Source organism: Miniopterus natalensis, chromosome 6 (genome assembly GCF_054644295.1).
Source record: "Miniopterus natalensis isolate mMinNat1 chromosome 6, mMinNat1.hap1, whole genome shotgun sequence".
NCBI lineage: Eukaryota > Metazoa > Chordata > Mammalia > Chiroptera > Miniopteridae > Miniopterus > Miniopterus natalensis.
This window is the reverse complement of record NC_142086.1, coordinates 33,966,611-33,982,526: the sequence shown is the minus strand read 5'-3', so window position 1 is coordinate 33,982,526 and position 15,916 is coordinate 33,966,611. Positions and strand designations below refer to the sequence as shown.

The following is a 15,916-nucleotide window of genomic DNA, read 5'->3' as shown; positions in this document are numbered from 1 at the left end:
GGTACCTTATAACATCAGTGGCTGGCTTGAGAGAAAAAAAACAAAGACCTTCTTAACAAAAGGGTTGCGGCTGTATTTCAGAAGTCATCTAACAGACTCCTGGCAAGTCTTTTTGAAAATTACATCAGTACTGACAGTGGTGAGTCAAACAATCTTCCCTCGTTTTTCAGCCTCAGAATGGAACCCATGGCTACCTGGGCGCTTACAACAATCCTTCTTTCCTGTAATATCTGTGTCTGCTCCGTGGTTTGAGTTGTCCCCTCTTATTAGCCTTTCTGTCCTCAGGCTGGTGGTTCTTAGGGAAATGGTGCTCAAGGATAGATATATTTCAAGGAGCCTGCTGGGACTTGCTTTTATCTTCTGCTTGACCCAGCTGCAAAGAGAGAGCAGCAAACCATGTTTTGATAAATGATTTGGGGAAAATAACAAGCCCCTTTAACAGATATTCCCCAAATACCTTGGAATTCTCCTTCACAGTGCTTTTCTGTTATAATAACTTGGGGTTATTCTAACCTTCATGATGACAAGAATTATGTCTGACTTGTTAAATTGTAGCCTCAAGCATGTAGCCAATGCCTGTTTAGCAGGTTCTCCATGAATATTTATTGATCAGCTAATAACTAATCTTGGTTAGTAGTTTATAATTTACAAGGTACTTTCAGATGTGTTATCTTACTCAGTCCTTGCCATGACCCTTTTAGATACATAGAGAGGAAAATCTCTCCCTTTCTTACAAGAACAAGTGTAAAAGAGTTAAGTAGCAACCCTAGTTTTAGAAATCTACTGAATGGCAAAGCCAACGTAGAAAGCAGGACTTCAGTCCCTAGTCTGGTGCCCATTCCACTCTCACTGCCTCCCAGAAACAAACAAAACAGAGAGATGGATAGGATACACATATTTAGGATGCAATTCAGACTTCTGCACCATTATACAAAGGATTTGAAGATGCTGAGCCTAAGTTGCTAACATCAGCCTCACAACCAAACTAATGCTAGGCTAGCTACAGAGGAAGCTCTCACGATTCATAGCAAAAGGCACAGATTGGCAGCCCGTGAGTGAAACCTGGTTTTCAAACATGGTTGTATTTGGCCTACACAAGTAAATAAATAATCAGAAGATTTCACATACACATTTGGTTTCCCCTTTTCTTTAAAAATAATGAGAATTATGGAAAAATAGAAAATCTGGCCTGTCTGGTTCAGATATCTTCATGGCAATGGGGCAGAACATTAACTCTTTTTTGAGTGGGGTGTGTACTCTTGCCTCCTAACAGTCTCATCCTCCTGTTATCTTACACCCAGCTGCAAGTTAACTCCTGACCCCTGTGGGCTGATTAGGATCTCCTAACATGGTCAAGGGATGGAGAGAGATTTTAGCTCTTCCTGGCTTCATCAGCACCTGATGACATAGTTTGGGAGCATGCCTGAAATCCTGTCAGCCTGTCTCAAGGGGAAGTTGAGAAATGGAATCTATTGTGTTTGGACCCTGATCATCTTCAGGCAGTCCATCTGCTTAATTCTAATAGCTTCTAAAGTGGCTCTGAGAAGTCTGCTAGATAGTGGTCATGTCGCTTATGGCTCCTGGATGAGTAATTCTCTGATCCTAAGAAATCAGAGAGTGGTTTGAGCAGAGAATTAGAGAGGAAATCACCTTCTAACTCTTCAGGGTATGTGCTGTGTTCTTTGGAAATAGAAGAGAATTGTCCAGTATGTCTTTTTCCATAATTCTTTACGCACCTTGTGAAAATACTTGCCTCCAAGTCTCTGACTCATCCAAACATCAAGTTACTTGTAATACCCCACTTTCTTCTGGGGTATCCAAGTATTTTAAACTGGTTACAATTTTTAAAAAATTAGTGGAGGGTGGTATATTCCCTTTTCATGCGTGGAGAAACTGAGTACAAAGAAGACAAGTGATTCCCTTTGAGGCCCTGGGACATGTCTGTAGGACATTGGTGTTTAAACTTTATGACATCTGTCTCAGCATAGTGCTGCTCAGGCAGAGAGAGTATTTTATTAGTTTTCCACATTGGTAGCTGGCCCATTTTTTTCCAGATTGCCTATGGATTTTGTTGTTGTGCATCTTTGTGAGTTAGCACTACACAGATGTTTGTAAAACAATTTGGCTTAGCATAAATTCTTTTGCTTCAAGAAAATGGAAAGATTGTTTTTTTTATAAATTATAAAAGTAATGTATGCGTGTTGCCAAAAACACAGACAATATAGAAAAACTAAAAAGAGAAACGTAAGAATTATCCACAATCTCACATAGGAGATAACAACTGCTAACATTTTGATGTATGCTTCTCCCAACAATTTTTATGTATGTAGTCACCAATAATACAATTGCACTTAAAAACATGTGTACAAACTATTTTTGTGTCCTGCTTTTTCTCTTTAATTAAATCCTAGAAATATTTCCATGTCAGTTATATGGATCCACACCATCACTTAAAAAGTTGAAGCATTTCATGGTATGCCTATTCTTTCATAATTTAACGAACCAACTTCCTACTGATGGACATTTGTTGACAATTTTATTTTTTTGCTTAATTTTTGTGTAATGACTAAACAGAGCTGCAATGAGTATCTTTATACAGTTGCCTGATTATCTCCTTAAGGAAAGCGCTAGAAATAGACTTTCTTGTGTGTTTTGAGATGTATTTTTAAAACTTTTGTAGATATTGCCATATTGCTTCTAGAACTTTGATGAATATATGCTTTCTTCAGCAGGGTATGGTAATGTGGCAAAAAAGAGCATTTAAAGTGTTTTCTTTTTTTTTAGCTCTACAGTTTGGGGAGATAAACGCAAGAAAGGAGCTTCATTCCAAACAGTTGCATCTCTGCATAAAGTGATTTTTAATTTCATCTATTCGTATATTAACTGCCTTACAAGCTGCATATGTGATTACTTATTTGAAATTTTACATCTTCAAATAAGAATAAAGTATCTGAAGCTAGCCAACTGGAAAAGTTGAAGTTTATCTTGATGCGAATGGCTTTTGGTGGACACTTGGCTTTACTGAAAATACTGGCTCATAACACCTTCTACTTGCCGGTGCTGCCCTCGGCCAAGCAGGAAGCGAAGCTGACTCCCCGACCTGAGCTCCAGGCTCGGGCCCCCCTCACCTCACGGTGGGACTGGCTGTGATGCTACGGGCGCGTTGGTGCTCAGAGCTCCTGCGGGGTCAGACTAAGCAGAGTCTATGCCATTGCTTCCCCCACCCTACGCTTCTTCCTTCACTCTCCAAATAAGTCTCTCGAACCAGAATCCTCATCTCAGATTCTGCTTCCAGAGAATCTAATATAGATATTTTCCAGACAAATACCTGAGAAACAATTAATTTCTTCAAGCCATACATTATTGGTATCAAATTCAAAACAGGTAGATATGATTCATAATACAACTATGTCAGATAAAGAACTACCTGGCATAGGAAAGAAATCATGTATGTTTTGTAAGCAGAGAAGAATCTTGAATTCATTATTTTATTGTTGGTGTGCATCTTGGTTTTAAGATAAAGTTGATATGGAGACACTTGTAAGGTGGATTAATGTTTTTAGTGATTTGCAAAGTAATTTTGTGTTTGTTATGGTGTCTATTTTAGGATAACCTGAATAAATTGATGACTAATCTGAAGTCAACAGCACCTCATTTTGTGAGATGTATAAATTCCAATGTGAACAAAATGCCAGGTAAGAACTGGATTTCTTTGTAATCTACCCTAGGGCATACATTTAATTTAAGGCATATTGAATGTCTCTTTAAGAAACATTTACCAGTCCCCTTTACATAAGGATAGATTTTCAGATAGAAGAATGAAAGTAAGTTAAAAGAGAGATCTTTAGAACCTCCACAAGATTGCTTTTAAGTTGAGATTCAGGTGGACATACAGAAGGATTTCACAAAGCAGGCTCAACTTGGTAACAGTAGAATGCTCAATATTATCATTTAAATTCCTTCTTGAATTTCATGCTAAAATGTGGATGAGCTTCTAAAATAAAAAGGGCACCATATAATAAAAAGGGATTGAATAATCAATTGGGGGATTATGATAGACACATAAGTATAAAGGAAATTGTCTGGTCTGAATTATCGAAATTGATCATAAAGACCGTCCCTAAGTCTATTTCTAATTGATAAGAACTCCCTCTCTTCTTTCTTCCCAAGACTAAGAGCTTCCCAAGACTAATATCTTCCCTCTCCCTAATAGTACCTATCTCTTCAGTTATGTACTTCCGGGCAGTGGGTACTTTTTTGTTTCTTTTCTTTCCCAGTTTTATGGAGATGCCTTTGATGTACAGCACTGTATAAGTTTATGGTGCACAGCATAATGATTTGACTTATCTATATGTGAAATGATTACCCCAAACTTAGTTAACATTTATCATCTCATATAGATACAAAAAAAAAGAAAAAGAAAAAAAATTTTCCTTGTGATGAGAACGCTTAGGATTTACCCTCTTAACAACTTTCATATATCACCAATGGCACTGTTTACTCTAGTCATCACGTTGCACATGCATCCCTAGTATTATTTATCTTATAACTGGAAGTTTGTACTATTTGACCACCTTCATTCAATTTTTCATCCCACCATCCCCCACTCTAATTAGCTACAAATCTGATCTCTCTTTTTCTATGAGTTTGGTGTTTGATTTTCTTTTTTTAAGATTCCATATATAAGTGAGATCATATGGTATTTGTTGTTCTCTGTCTGACTTATTTCACTTAGCATAATGCCCTCAGGGTTCATGCATGTTGTCCCATGTAGCAGAATTTCCTCCTTTTTATGGCTAAATAATATTCCACTGAATATATATACTGTAACTTTCTAATCCAGTCATCTGTAGATGGATACTTAGGTTGCTCATGTCTTGACTTACTATAGTGGATACTTTTTGATGAGTAGATGGTGGTAAAAGGATTAGTTTTTATGTTTTTAATTGCCCAAACAAGTTTTTACTATTAATTACATGGATCACTTCCTTTATATCATGGGTTTAGAGATTCTCAGCCTTCTCTTCAGAATTACAGGCTTCTATAGAGCTTGGCCAGAGGCTGTCAGCCTCAAAGTTGTGTGTTTGACAAGCACTTACGTCTTTAGAGCACTAATCACCCTTGGAATATGTAGCCAGATGTTGCTGATTCTGATTTCTAAGGTTCTGTAGTATTTTGCATTTTTATTAACCTCCTGTAATTAAGATCCCAATCTTGACAGCCTGTGACCTATTTTTGGAAAGTGTGATGCTAAACAATGATGTTGCAGTTTGAATTTTGCAATGCAAACACTTCATGTTCATTCACGCTGTATGTTTTTGCCTTATTGTTTCTTATCAGCTGGGTTTCTGAATGCATCTAGGGACATTGCTTCCATCTAGCAAGGCATCTAATTAGCTGCCTCTATTTTGGAGTCATTCTGTTACCTATTAGAGTTGCCTCCCACGGAGTCAGGTCTGATTTCAGCAGGGCTGCTTTTTTGTTTTTTTTAAGTCATAAGACTAAGTTATAAGAAAAGCTTCATGATCTAATCAAAACAGCTCTTCATATGTACTTAAAGGAAATGAGCATGCTTGACAGTAAGGTGTCACAGGACCCCACTTTGGCCGCTTCTTGCAGATCATCTGTTTCTAGCTGTCAATGGGATGGGAGTACAGGAATATGGGTATACGGCTTTTATTTATTTATTCATGTGACCCCGGACATAGGCAGTCATCTCATTCCTATTTTTCTTATAACACTATAGTAGGGCTTTGTATTAGGAGGAGTGTTTCTCAGGCTTAGCTTCTTCCAGAAGACTTGCTGAGAGTCAGATACAGCGGCTCCTTCGAAGGTTTTTCAAAGGCTTCTACCTGAGATTGCAGCTCTCCTGGTGCTGCTTTTGACAAAAGCGAAGGTGAGAGGAGGGTGCTTATACCACAAAATGAACTTAGGTGCTGAATGTAGGCTGGAATGTGGCCATGTCCTTCCTAAGGCAAGACGGTAAATGAAATTTTGTTGTTGTTCCATTTCCTATTTCTTTTTATTCTCCCCTCTTGTAACCCCTTTGTCCTACTTGGAGATACCAGTTCCCTTTTGAATTCTTATTTCTCTCTCTAGCTGTTATTTTTGGTGTGTATTGGGGTGGGGATGGGGGGGGGTGGGGTGGTGGAGGGTGGTGCTGGTGAATAGATGTGATACCAGCCATTTACATTTTAGCAAAAATGTATTTTTTTTCATCTTCCAGGAGTATTTGCTTATAAAATCTTGACTAACAACAAACTGCAGGATTCATTCCATGTTAAAGGAATTTCAGGTAAATCCAATTTGGAGACTCTCACATAATAGGATGAGCACTGGCTGGGAGTGGGTGAACTACTTATTACCTATCAGACAGAGAACAGCAGATTCAAACTCTCGAAACCTAAGATGCAGCCATTGGGATAAAATCTAGGGTAATAATTTTTTTAGACACAGACTCAACTCGACTCCTCTTTCCCCAGGTATAATGGACCCTTACTTAGGTCTACAGCAGCTGCTCTGTAATGGTGTCTTGGAAGGGACTAGGATATACTGTGAAGGTTTTCCAAACTGAATGCTGTATGCTGATTTTAAACAAAGGTAAATGTACATCCCAGGATCCAAGAAGCCTGAGGCAGTTTATCCTGTTTACCTTTCTTTCTGAGTGTTTAGGTATGCATTGTTTGTTTGGTTGATGTCCTCCAGACTACAGATCAATGTGTTTTGGTGGTGGTGAGATATATGATGACAGAGTTCCATTATTATTTCCTCCTAAATCCAACATCCATGTAGCTGTAATATCCTTATATCTCTATTAACGGATAATAGACCCACATATAAAAGAAATATATACAGAAGAAAGATATGGAGGCTGAATTGAATCTCTGAAATGTTGTATATACTTAATCCTAGCTGCCATCCAAGCAGGCCGTTGCTTCACTAGCAAACGTGCGAAAGGAAGGAAGCCAGTAGAGCGTGTGGCAGGAGGCAGGAGAGGTATCTTTGCTTTCTGTTTCCCAAATTCTAAAGGAGTAAATTATAGGTCATCAAGCAAATTTGAGCAAAGTCTGATAGCGTAGACAGAGTACCCGTCTCAGAATTAAAAGGCGTGTTTCTGGTTCTCCACCAACGTACCATTAGGGTGAAGGAATCTTGGAATTTATTGTCTCTGCTTTTCATTTTTCTTATCTGTACAACAGAGACACGTAAACCTGCCTCTCTCTTTCCCCTCCCAACTTCTCCTTCCTTCTCTAATTGAGCAGAGAGTCAAATGAGGTTGCCTCTAAAATACTATGAAAAGTACAAACTATTATATATACCAAAGTGAGGGATTATTGCTTTTACCCTCATTACTACTGCCAGGAGTTTCGTAAAAACTGAACATGTTGGTAGAAGATAGAAATCTGTACTTCTTTCCACCTTACTTTATTTGAATCATATGACCTCTGACCCCAGAATTTATTCTTTACCTATTTTAAATTAGGTACTGCATTCTGAATCCAAAGGTCTTTCCAAAGACCAAGTTTATGAGCAGCAGAAAAGCAGCTGAAGAATTACTTGGCTCCCTGAAGATAGACCATACCCAGTACCGCTTGGGGATCACCAAGGTAACCAGAACACTAAAAAGAATGCATTTGGAGAAGAGTGGGAGGAAAGAATGTGTATCTTAAAATACCCATGAAAGTTCAATTATAAGGCATTCTATAGCTCTTCCGACCACAAATAATACAAATAGAGCACAGTAGAAAGTGGAAACTTCTGTGCTATTTGAGAGAGAAAATGTAATGCTCCTTAAACCTCAGTCTTGACTACATTCATATTTTTATAATTATTGATCCGAGCAAGTTTGTGCCGGGATATAAAATACTGAATCAACCTTAGTCTGCCAAAAAATATGTATACATATCAGGAGCTAGAAAAAGGTGAATCAACTTACCGTGGTTAACTGCTTGTTTGTGTTTGAATTGATTAATCCATAAGTACTGTTTTTAGGGAATTAATTCTAGAAGACTATCTGAGTAATTAAAAACTTCGAGGTCAACCCCACTATCCAAAAAAATTAATTCAAAGTTAATTTCATTAAATGTGATTCACTAAATTCTGCTTTATCTTAGATGATCTGGGCAGGATCCACATATTTTGGTAAACTTCTGCTTAATAGGCTTGGTTTTATCTGACAGTCAACATCATGTTCCTAATGATATCCATATACAGACCATGTTGTTTAAAGGAGAATTGGAGGGTCTAGGTTGAAGAGCTCATAGGAAAAGAACTCTGTAGGACATAATTGTAAAATGTTACTTGATTCCCACATTTTCAGTACCTGAGCCTCTGGTTTTGCTGTTTGTTGTTTCTGCTGATTTTCATTACTGGTGCCTTGCTTCTTTTATGTGTTCAGTTATTTTTGCTGTATACTACATATCTAGCATGAGGTGTGTGAGTCTCCTAGGGCACAACATTTGAGGAGCTCACTCTTAGGTTTATGCAAGTGCTGTCTTGTACAACTCTGAAAGTCACAGCCTCCTTAAAATTTCTGCATTAGGTACTTCACTCACCTTCTCTTGGCCATTACTAATGATTCTCAAGAAAATTTTATGTGAATTCTTTAATGCCTAAGACAAAAGTACCTTTCTCTAGAGCAAGGGTCAGCAAACTATGGACTAAGGGCCATCTCTGTGACCTAATTTTTTATATGACCCACTTGCTAAAAAAGGTTTTATATTTTTAAAGGGGGGTTTTAAAAAAGAAGAAGAATATTCTACAGAGACTCTAAATGGACCACAAAGCCTAAAAATACTTACTATGTGGCCATTTGCAAAAATAGTTTGCAGAACCCTGCCTGGCACTTTAGAGAACTGCCTGCCTGGGCCTATATTAAAACTTAAACCAAGTTCCCTGGATAACCTAGACATCATTAATAGATAAGGGGGAGCATAGTTTCAGTTCTTAAGGAACCCATATAACCAAAGGATTAAATAAAATAGTTTTTGAAAACTTAATATTTATAAAAACAAACTTTCTAAAACATACATTTTAGATATTAAATAAAAGTTAACAAGAAATAGAACTGATAAATTAATACATCAATTGCTCATAGGCTAATTCAACAGACATTTCCTGAATACCACTGAGTGGAACTAACATCTAACTCCTTTCTTTCAGGTGTTTTTAAAAACTGGCTTTCTGGGCTGACTGGAAGCAATGAAAGATGCAAGATTCTCTAAAGCCCTCACATTGTTCCAAGCCAGAGTACGGGGCACATTGATGCGAATCAAATTCCAGAGGACCCTGGAAGAGAGGTATGCTATCCTATCCCTTCCCTGTATCCAAGCTGCTAGGGTAATGGTGTTCCTCAGTCAATGTGAACTTATCTCAGTGCCTTATAAATAGGTCAAGTAAAGATCTGCCTCCTCTTCTTAGGCTCAGACTTAACTTAAAAGTTTTAAAATCAGCCGGGCCAGAGTGGCTCAATGGTTGAGCATTGACCCATGAACCAGGAGATCATGGTTTGATTCCCAGTCAGGGCACATGTCCAGGTTGTAGGCTCAATCCTCAGTAGGGGTCATGCAGGAGGCAGCTGATCAGTGATTCTCCCTCATCATTGATGTTTCTCTCCCTCCCTCTCCTTTCCTCTCTCTGAAATCAGTAAAAACATATTAAAGAAAAAATTTTAAAATCATGGAACACCAGACAGACAGAACACAAAGGTCTTTTATTGCCTTATCAAACCAAGTATAAGAATAATTCAGGTATTTTTTGCTTGTAGCCTTCCATTAGGAGGGATTCCTTATAGTTAGAGAAATATGGATCTCTGAGGGTGGTATGACTCACATTTCATGACAGAAGCAGACCTGGAAGGGTTTTTGTGCATCCCACAGACATCTCTGTGGGGAAGTTTTCCATCAAGTGGGGAGGTGTTCTGACCAATTTACAACCTCCCCTGGGTCAGAAACTGTGCCTCTTGGTGACATGTAATCATAACTCTCTTACTTCATTTCAGGCAGGGGCATTTATCACCACATTTGGACACTTAGGTGTAGGTTTTGTCTATTCTTTAATGGACTCATGGAGGGAAATCTAGCAAAATCTTCAAATAATGGGACTGTGAGCAAGGGATTCTGCGGTTGTTGCATTTTTTCTGTAGCATAGTTTATCTTCTGGAGAGAGGTCCACAGGCCTTGGTATAACTTGCTTAATTAACAATCTGTTAATTCCTTCTGTTAACCCAAAGAAGAAAAAAATCATTACATGGTGATGTCAGAGATATTAGAGCTAGAGCTCCTAAAGTCTTCTGTGACCGTCATATAGTCTCAGTGTGGTATGGAAGTTCATGGGAATTTGGGAATCAGGGGTCATGGCTTCTAGGCTCAGTTGTATGAACTTGAGTAAGACTCTTAATTTCTCCATGGTTCACTTTCTTTGTCTCTAAGGTCTTTACTATGCATTCTTTCTAAATCATAGGATGACTTTTTAAAAATTATTGCGAAATATTTCAAACACACTGAAATTATTGTAATATGGAGCTATCACCAAAGTATATCAATTGTTAACATTTTTTTTTCCTCTAATTGCTCACAACTTTAAAAATAAATTAATTAACAAAGGTAAAGCCCCTTGTATATTTCTCTCTGGATCCAAGTTTTTAAAGATATGAAGATATGTAGATATCTTTAAAAGGTGACATGATTTTTTTGCTTTTAGTTTTCACATAATAACATTTTATATGTATTATCCTGAAATTTGCTCTTTAAATTCAGTACTAGTTTTGAATTTCATTGATGCTAATAAATATAGTGCTAGATTATTGATTTTAACTACTGTGTTGTATTCTATTACATAAATATACCACAATTTATCCATTTTTTAGTTCAAGAAAATTTAACTTATTAATGGTTTTTTGCTATTACAAACAGTTCTGCAGTGACATATTTGTAAATATCCCCCTCCCTTGACATATGCAGTAGTTTCTTGAGGATACTCTTACTGAAAATGCTGGTCATGCTGATAGTTTGTGGATAGCCACTGGCTGAGGCCCACACTTTGAGTGGCATTTCTCCAGGATATTAACTATTAGGTTTTAGGTTCTACACAGTTCCATTTTATGAGATATTGCCAAAATGCTTTTCAACTTACTCTTCACCAGAAGTGTATGAAAGTCTCAGTGTTCTATACTCTCACCAACTTGGGGTATTTCAGACTTCAAAAACTTTTGCCAAACTTTGTCATATTTCTGACTTTGGGGATAGCTATTATTTCCCTAAAATGATATTTTCTGTAGTTGTGTGTGTGTTTTGTTTTTTTTGTAGGTATGGTATATTGTGTGGAGGACATTCCTTTCATCTTTTGTGAAGCATTTTTACTAAGAAAATGGTTAAATTCTTTTCCTGAAATAATCACAAGGTTTTTTTCATTCACCTACGAATGTATTGAATTATAATAACATTTTAAAAAATGCTAAACCTACTTTGTTTATGAAATACTATCATTTTCATACACGAATAGTATTATCATGAGGATTTTTGCATTGATGTTCATGAAAAATTTCTCCTATAATTTTCTTTTTTTCTGCTGTGTCATCTGACTTTGTATCAGGTTACCTGGACCTAATAAAAGAGTTGAGGAATGTTTCATCTTTTCAAAGCATGAACAATTTATTGTAATTACCTATCCTTTGAATGTTTGGTAAAATTTGTCTATCAAACCATCTAAATCTGGTATTTCTTTTGTGACATATTTTACAATTGTGATTCAATTTATTTAATATTTATAGGCCTGTTGAGATTTCTTTCTTCTTGAATCAGTTTAGATATGTGTATGTGTTTTTTTTATAAAATAGAAATTTTACATTTCTTTTAATTTCCCAATTAGCTAGATTGTTTCTAAATTTCTACCATATCTATGATTGTTTCTAGAGCACATTCCTAGATTATTACATTTCTAGAATATCACACTTCCTACTATCATTCACGTGTTCCTTCTCCTCTTTTTCTTGATCATTCATGTCAGATGTTTATTTAGCCTATTTTCTTTATTTTTTTTTTTTTGCTTTCTAGTTCATTAGTTTCTGATCTCATCTTTATTCTTTCCTTCCACCTTTTTTGGGTTTATTCTTAATTCCCATTTGTGGTCTCAACAGCTGCTTAATTCTTCCATTGAGTATTTGATTTCAATGATTATACTTTTTAGTTTTAGATATTTTAGTTCACTTTCAAATCTGTCTGCCCTTTTATCATAGTGGCTCATTTCTTTCTTGTTTTTCAGTTATTTCCTTTATGTCTTTAATAATTATAACATCTATTTTATAGTATCCACAAGATTGTTCAATCATCTGAAATTCTTGGGAGTTTAATCAAAATTTTTATTGTAAGTGCTTACCCTCACTGATGGTTGATTTTTTATTTTTATTTTTTTTTAAGTATTTTGTAATTTTGAATGGTAAGCTTATCTTCAGGGGGCTTTATCTAAGAGAATCTCTGATGCTTGATATTAGGGTGTTTTCTTCAGTACAATTTTGCATTTTCCTCCCCAAAGGTCAAAAGGGTATTTATTACTAGTGTAAAGAAAATGGTCGTGGTAATTTCTTGCATATTTCTACACCAATCAGGTAGTATAATTTAAATCTCAAACATTTCAGTGGCACTGGTCCATAATTTAAAAAAAAATTCTTAGAGTAGGATTTTTTTTCTTCACCCTGAGCTCAGACCAAATCAGATGTACTTCTTTTTGACATTTCTCTGTGCCAGTGGTGAACTTTTAGTCTTTCTTTTCATTAAGGGTGATATTCTTTGAAGGTCTCAGCTTGTCTCTTTATCCGTGTGGATACTACAAACCCTTCCAATACTAAGACTGGCTCCCTTCTCCCACGAGGATGGCCAAGTTGTATATGCACGCATTTATTGCTCAGGTGTTTAGCTCCCTCTTTATTTTTCACTTGTTTTCAGGCTCAGCTGTCATTTAAAGGCTGTTTGTGGTGGGAGCATTCTCAGGATGTCTGGCAAACAATATTGCCAGCCCCGGAAGTCCTCAGAGGGCTTTGCCTGAATCAAATGAGAGCCCAGATGCAGAAGAGCTTTGAAGATGAATGAGAATTTATAATGACTCCTAAAAAGATGTGCTTATTAAGAATTTTAATTTAGAAAACAACTCTCTTATAGTCTGGGTTAACTTGCTTTTCTTTTTTCTCCTTGATTTAGGGATGCATTTCTTTTGATACAGTGGAACGTAAGAGCTTTCATGACTGTGAAGGACAGGCCCTGGATGAGGCTCTTCTTCACGATCATACCTCTTAGTAAATCTGCCGGGATGGGAAAGGAGGTAGCTGGACTGAAGGAAGAGAGTGTGCAACTGCAAAGAGCCTTGGAGAAGCCAGAATCTCAGAGGGCGGACCTGAAAGCAAAGCAAGTATTCCTTACTCTGGAAAAGAATGACCTGCTTCTCCAGCTGCAGGCTGTCAGTGGCCCCACCATTTGTTCTTCAAATCAAGTTTTTAATTAGATTCCCTGTTTTGCAGGCAGCACTGACTTGAAAAAAACAGAGGCATGTGCTTTTCAAATACTATAGAGTTTCATCAAGCACAGACAATGGAAACACTTAAAGAGACACTCTGTTTCAATAGAGAAGTGATTTTATTGGCAGGATGTCTTTGAAAAAGAGACAAACTCTTAGATGGGTTTTAACTATATAAAAGCACCACAATCTATCATGGGAGCCAGCCAGGAAGCTCTGGGTTTTAATTTAAATTCTTTATCTAGATCACGGCTCATTAACAAATGAAAGCACAGGATTCTCAGAGATCTTCAGGTTTAGTGTAGTATGCACCTAGTTGTTTTTCCTGATTTTGATCCCTGCTTCCTCTTTCCCTAGTCCAGATCAACATTACTAATCAGTGTAGTTCTTAGAAACAGCTGTTTTCAACTTTGGATTTACATCAGAATCACTTGTGAAGCCTTAAAATAAAAAGAAAGATGCCTAGACCCACTCTCAGATATTTTGATTAGCAGGCCCTGTGTGGGTCTAAATAATCAGAATGAGTGATTCTGATAGTCAGTGAGGATGGAGAACCAGTGTCTTAAACAGACAAGATGTTGCTTCTCGGATGAGCGAGCTTCAGATCCCGCAACATGTGCATCATAGACTCCTAACCCATGGCCCTGGCATCTGAGCCTCCGTCTCCAACCTAATGCCAGTGTGCCATTACTACCTTTCTCAGGCCCCCTCTCTAGCCACTGGGACTGCAGTTATCCCCAAACATCCAAGGCAGAGATGGGATTGCATCCGCCTTTATTATATTCTTCACCCCAGGCAGAACAGTGCTCAATTAAAAAATACTGGGCTCAAATATAATTATATGGATAAAACAGTTTTTTTCTGTTTGCTGAATGTACTGAAAACAGAGAAAATTTAGTAATTTTAGACCGACCCAAGCTATTCTTTTACTTTGGGTCTGTGCTACCCATCAGTGTTCCAGTAGGCCATGTTTTGCATAATAATTTACACCCACACCATACTTCTGATACATATTTAACATAATGACTTTTCTAGAACGTTAGACTATATAGAATATTTAGGATTTATCAGCCTTACTTGGGATGCTTGTGAGAAATACAAATTCCTGCCCCCCCCCCCCCAAACTTACTTTAAGATCTATACTGTGAGAATCACAATTTGTAATGTCTTATGTTGTCTGGCTTAGGGGAGAGGCAGCTTTGGATGAGACCTGGCTTCCCAGTCCTCATCATTCTTCCTATTGACAGAGAGCGTGGCCAGTGCTACCTGGGCTGACATGGGAAATAGAATGGATCCAACTTTTGGGGGGGTCAAAGCCAGGGATACATGATAAAAGATCATTGTGGTGACCACGGAAACACATAGAAGCCAATTCTACAGCAAACGCAGAAAGTGTGAGATGAGTTCAGGTTGTAACTGATTAAAAATGTTGACAGAGCTATGAAATATTTTATCATCATTTATTTTTAAGGGACAAAATATAGTAGGGATCAAGGAAACAAGAAGACTTAAAATCATTCACTTACTCAAAGTACCAGCAGAACGCAGAACCCATTACAATTAACACTGTGAGTACATGAGAAAATAACTGCCATTGGGGACAGGATATTTCTCCTGTTCAGCTGCCACCTCATTGCTCAGCTGGCCCCCAAGTCCTGCCGTCATGTATGATGAAGGGATGGACGATGGTACATTGGACTTTCCCCTTCACTCGGTGATGGGGACAGGTCCTGTACACATGCTGCATGGGAGAGCGAACAGCTGTCCTGCTTGTTACCCTGGAGTGAGTGAAGCTCAGTTGTCCCCATTACTCCAAAACACTGGGAGATTCTCTGATTTGCATGAAGGCTTCTTGCTTTGATGTTATTGTTTGTTTTTAATTTAGTCCTTAAAACAATAAAGTGATGTTGGAGACTTACTACTCTGTACACCCCCAGCTGTGCTTCTTTGAGCCCCATTTGTTGGGCCATTCTTTGCCAGGAGTTAGCCAGAAACCAATAGTCTGAATTTTTGCCTTTTGCTGCCCTTGATCTAACCCTAACTTCAGCCAGACAAATAGATACTTAGTTAATAAATGGCCCAAACTAGCCTACTGCAGAGAGTGAATAAGGTCTAGAGATGGAAGATGGAGATGTGTGTAAAGTTATGTTGCAACCAGACCTACAGTAATTAAGAACTTGCTCACAAAGGGGAGGTTTTAGTTAGCCTCTAATGGAGACAAATTAGAGAGGCTCAAAGTTTTAAAAGGTGCTTTTGTAGCGAAAAACAATTGGCTCCTTCATTTTCTACCTGACCCATAACACTGGAACAATGGGGTCACTCAGAGTCGGAGAGTACATTTGAAGGGATAAAAGGAAAGAATATTTTATGCTTTATGTGTATAACTTTTGGAATTTACTGCTGGCAGAAT

At 37.6% G+C, this 15,916-nt stretch overlaps 1 protein-coding gene across 1 annotated transcript in view; it reads left to right on the top strand.

The window, feature by feature from the left end:
* Positions 1-15,916, top strand: part of MYH15 (myosin heavy chain 15) — a 123,367-nt gene that overhangs the window by 54,745 nt on the left and 52,706 nt on the right. The window contains 9 exon segments of the mRNA XM_087817797.1: positions 2-34; positions 37-139; positions 2,785-2,799; positions 2,802-2,851; positions 3,608-3,695; positions 6,483-6,600; positions 7,484-7,607; positions 9,163-9,299; positions 13,194-13,449. Of these exon segments, the coding sequence (XP_087673923.1) occupies positions 2-34; positions 37-139; positions 2,785-2,799; positions 2,802-2,851; positions 3,608-3,695; positions 6,483-6,600; positions 7,484-7,607; positions 9,163-9,299; positions 13,194-13,449 (924 nt within the window).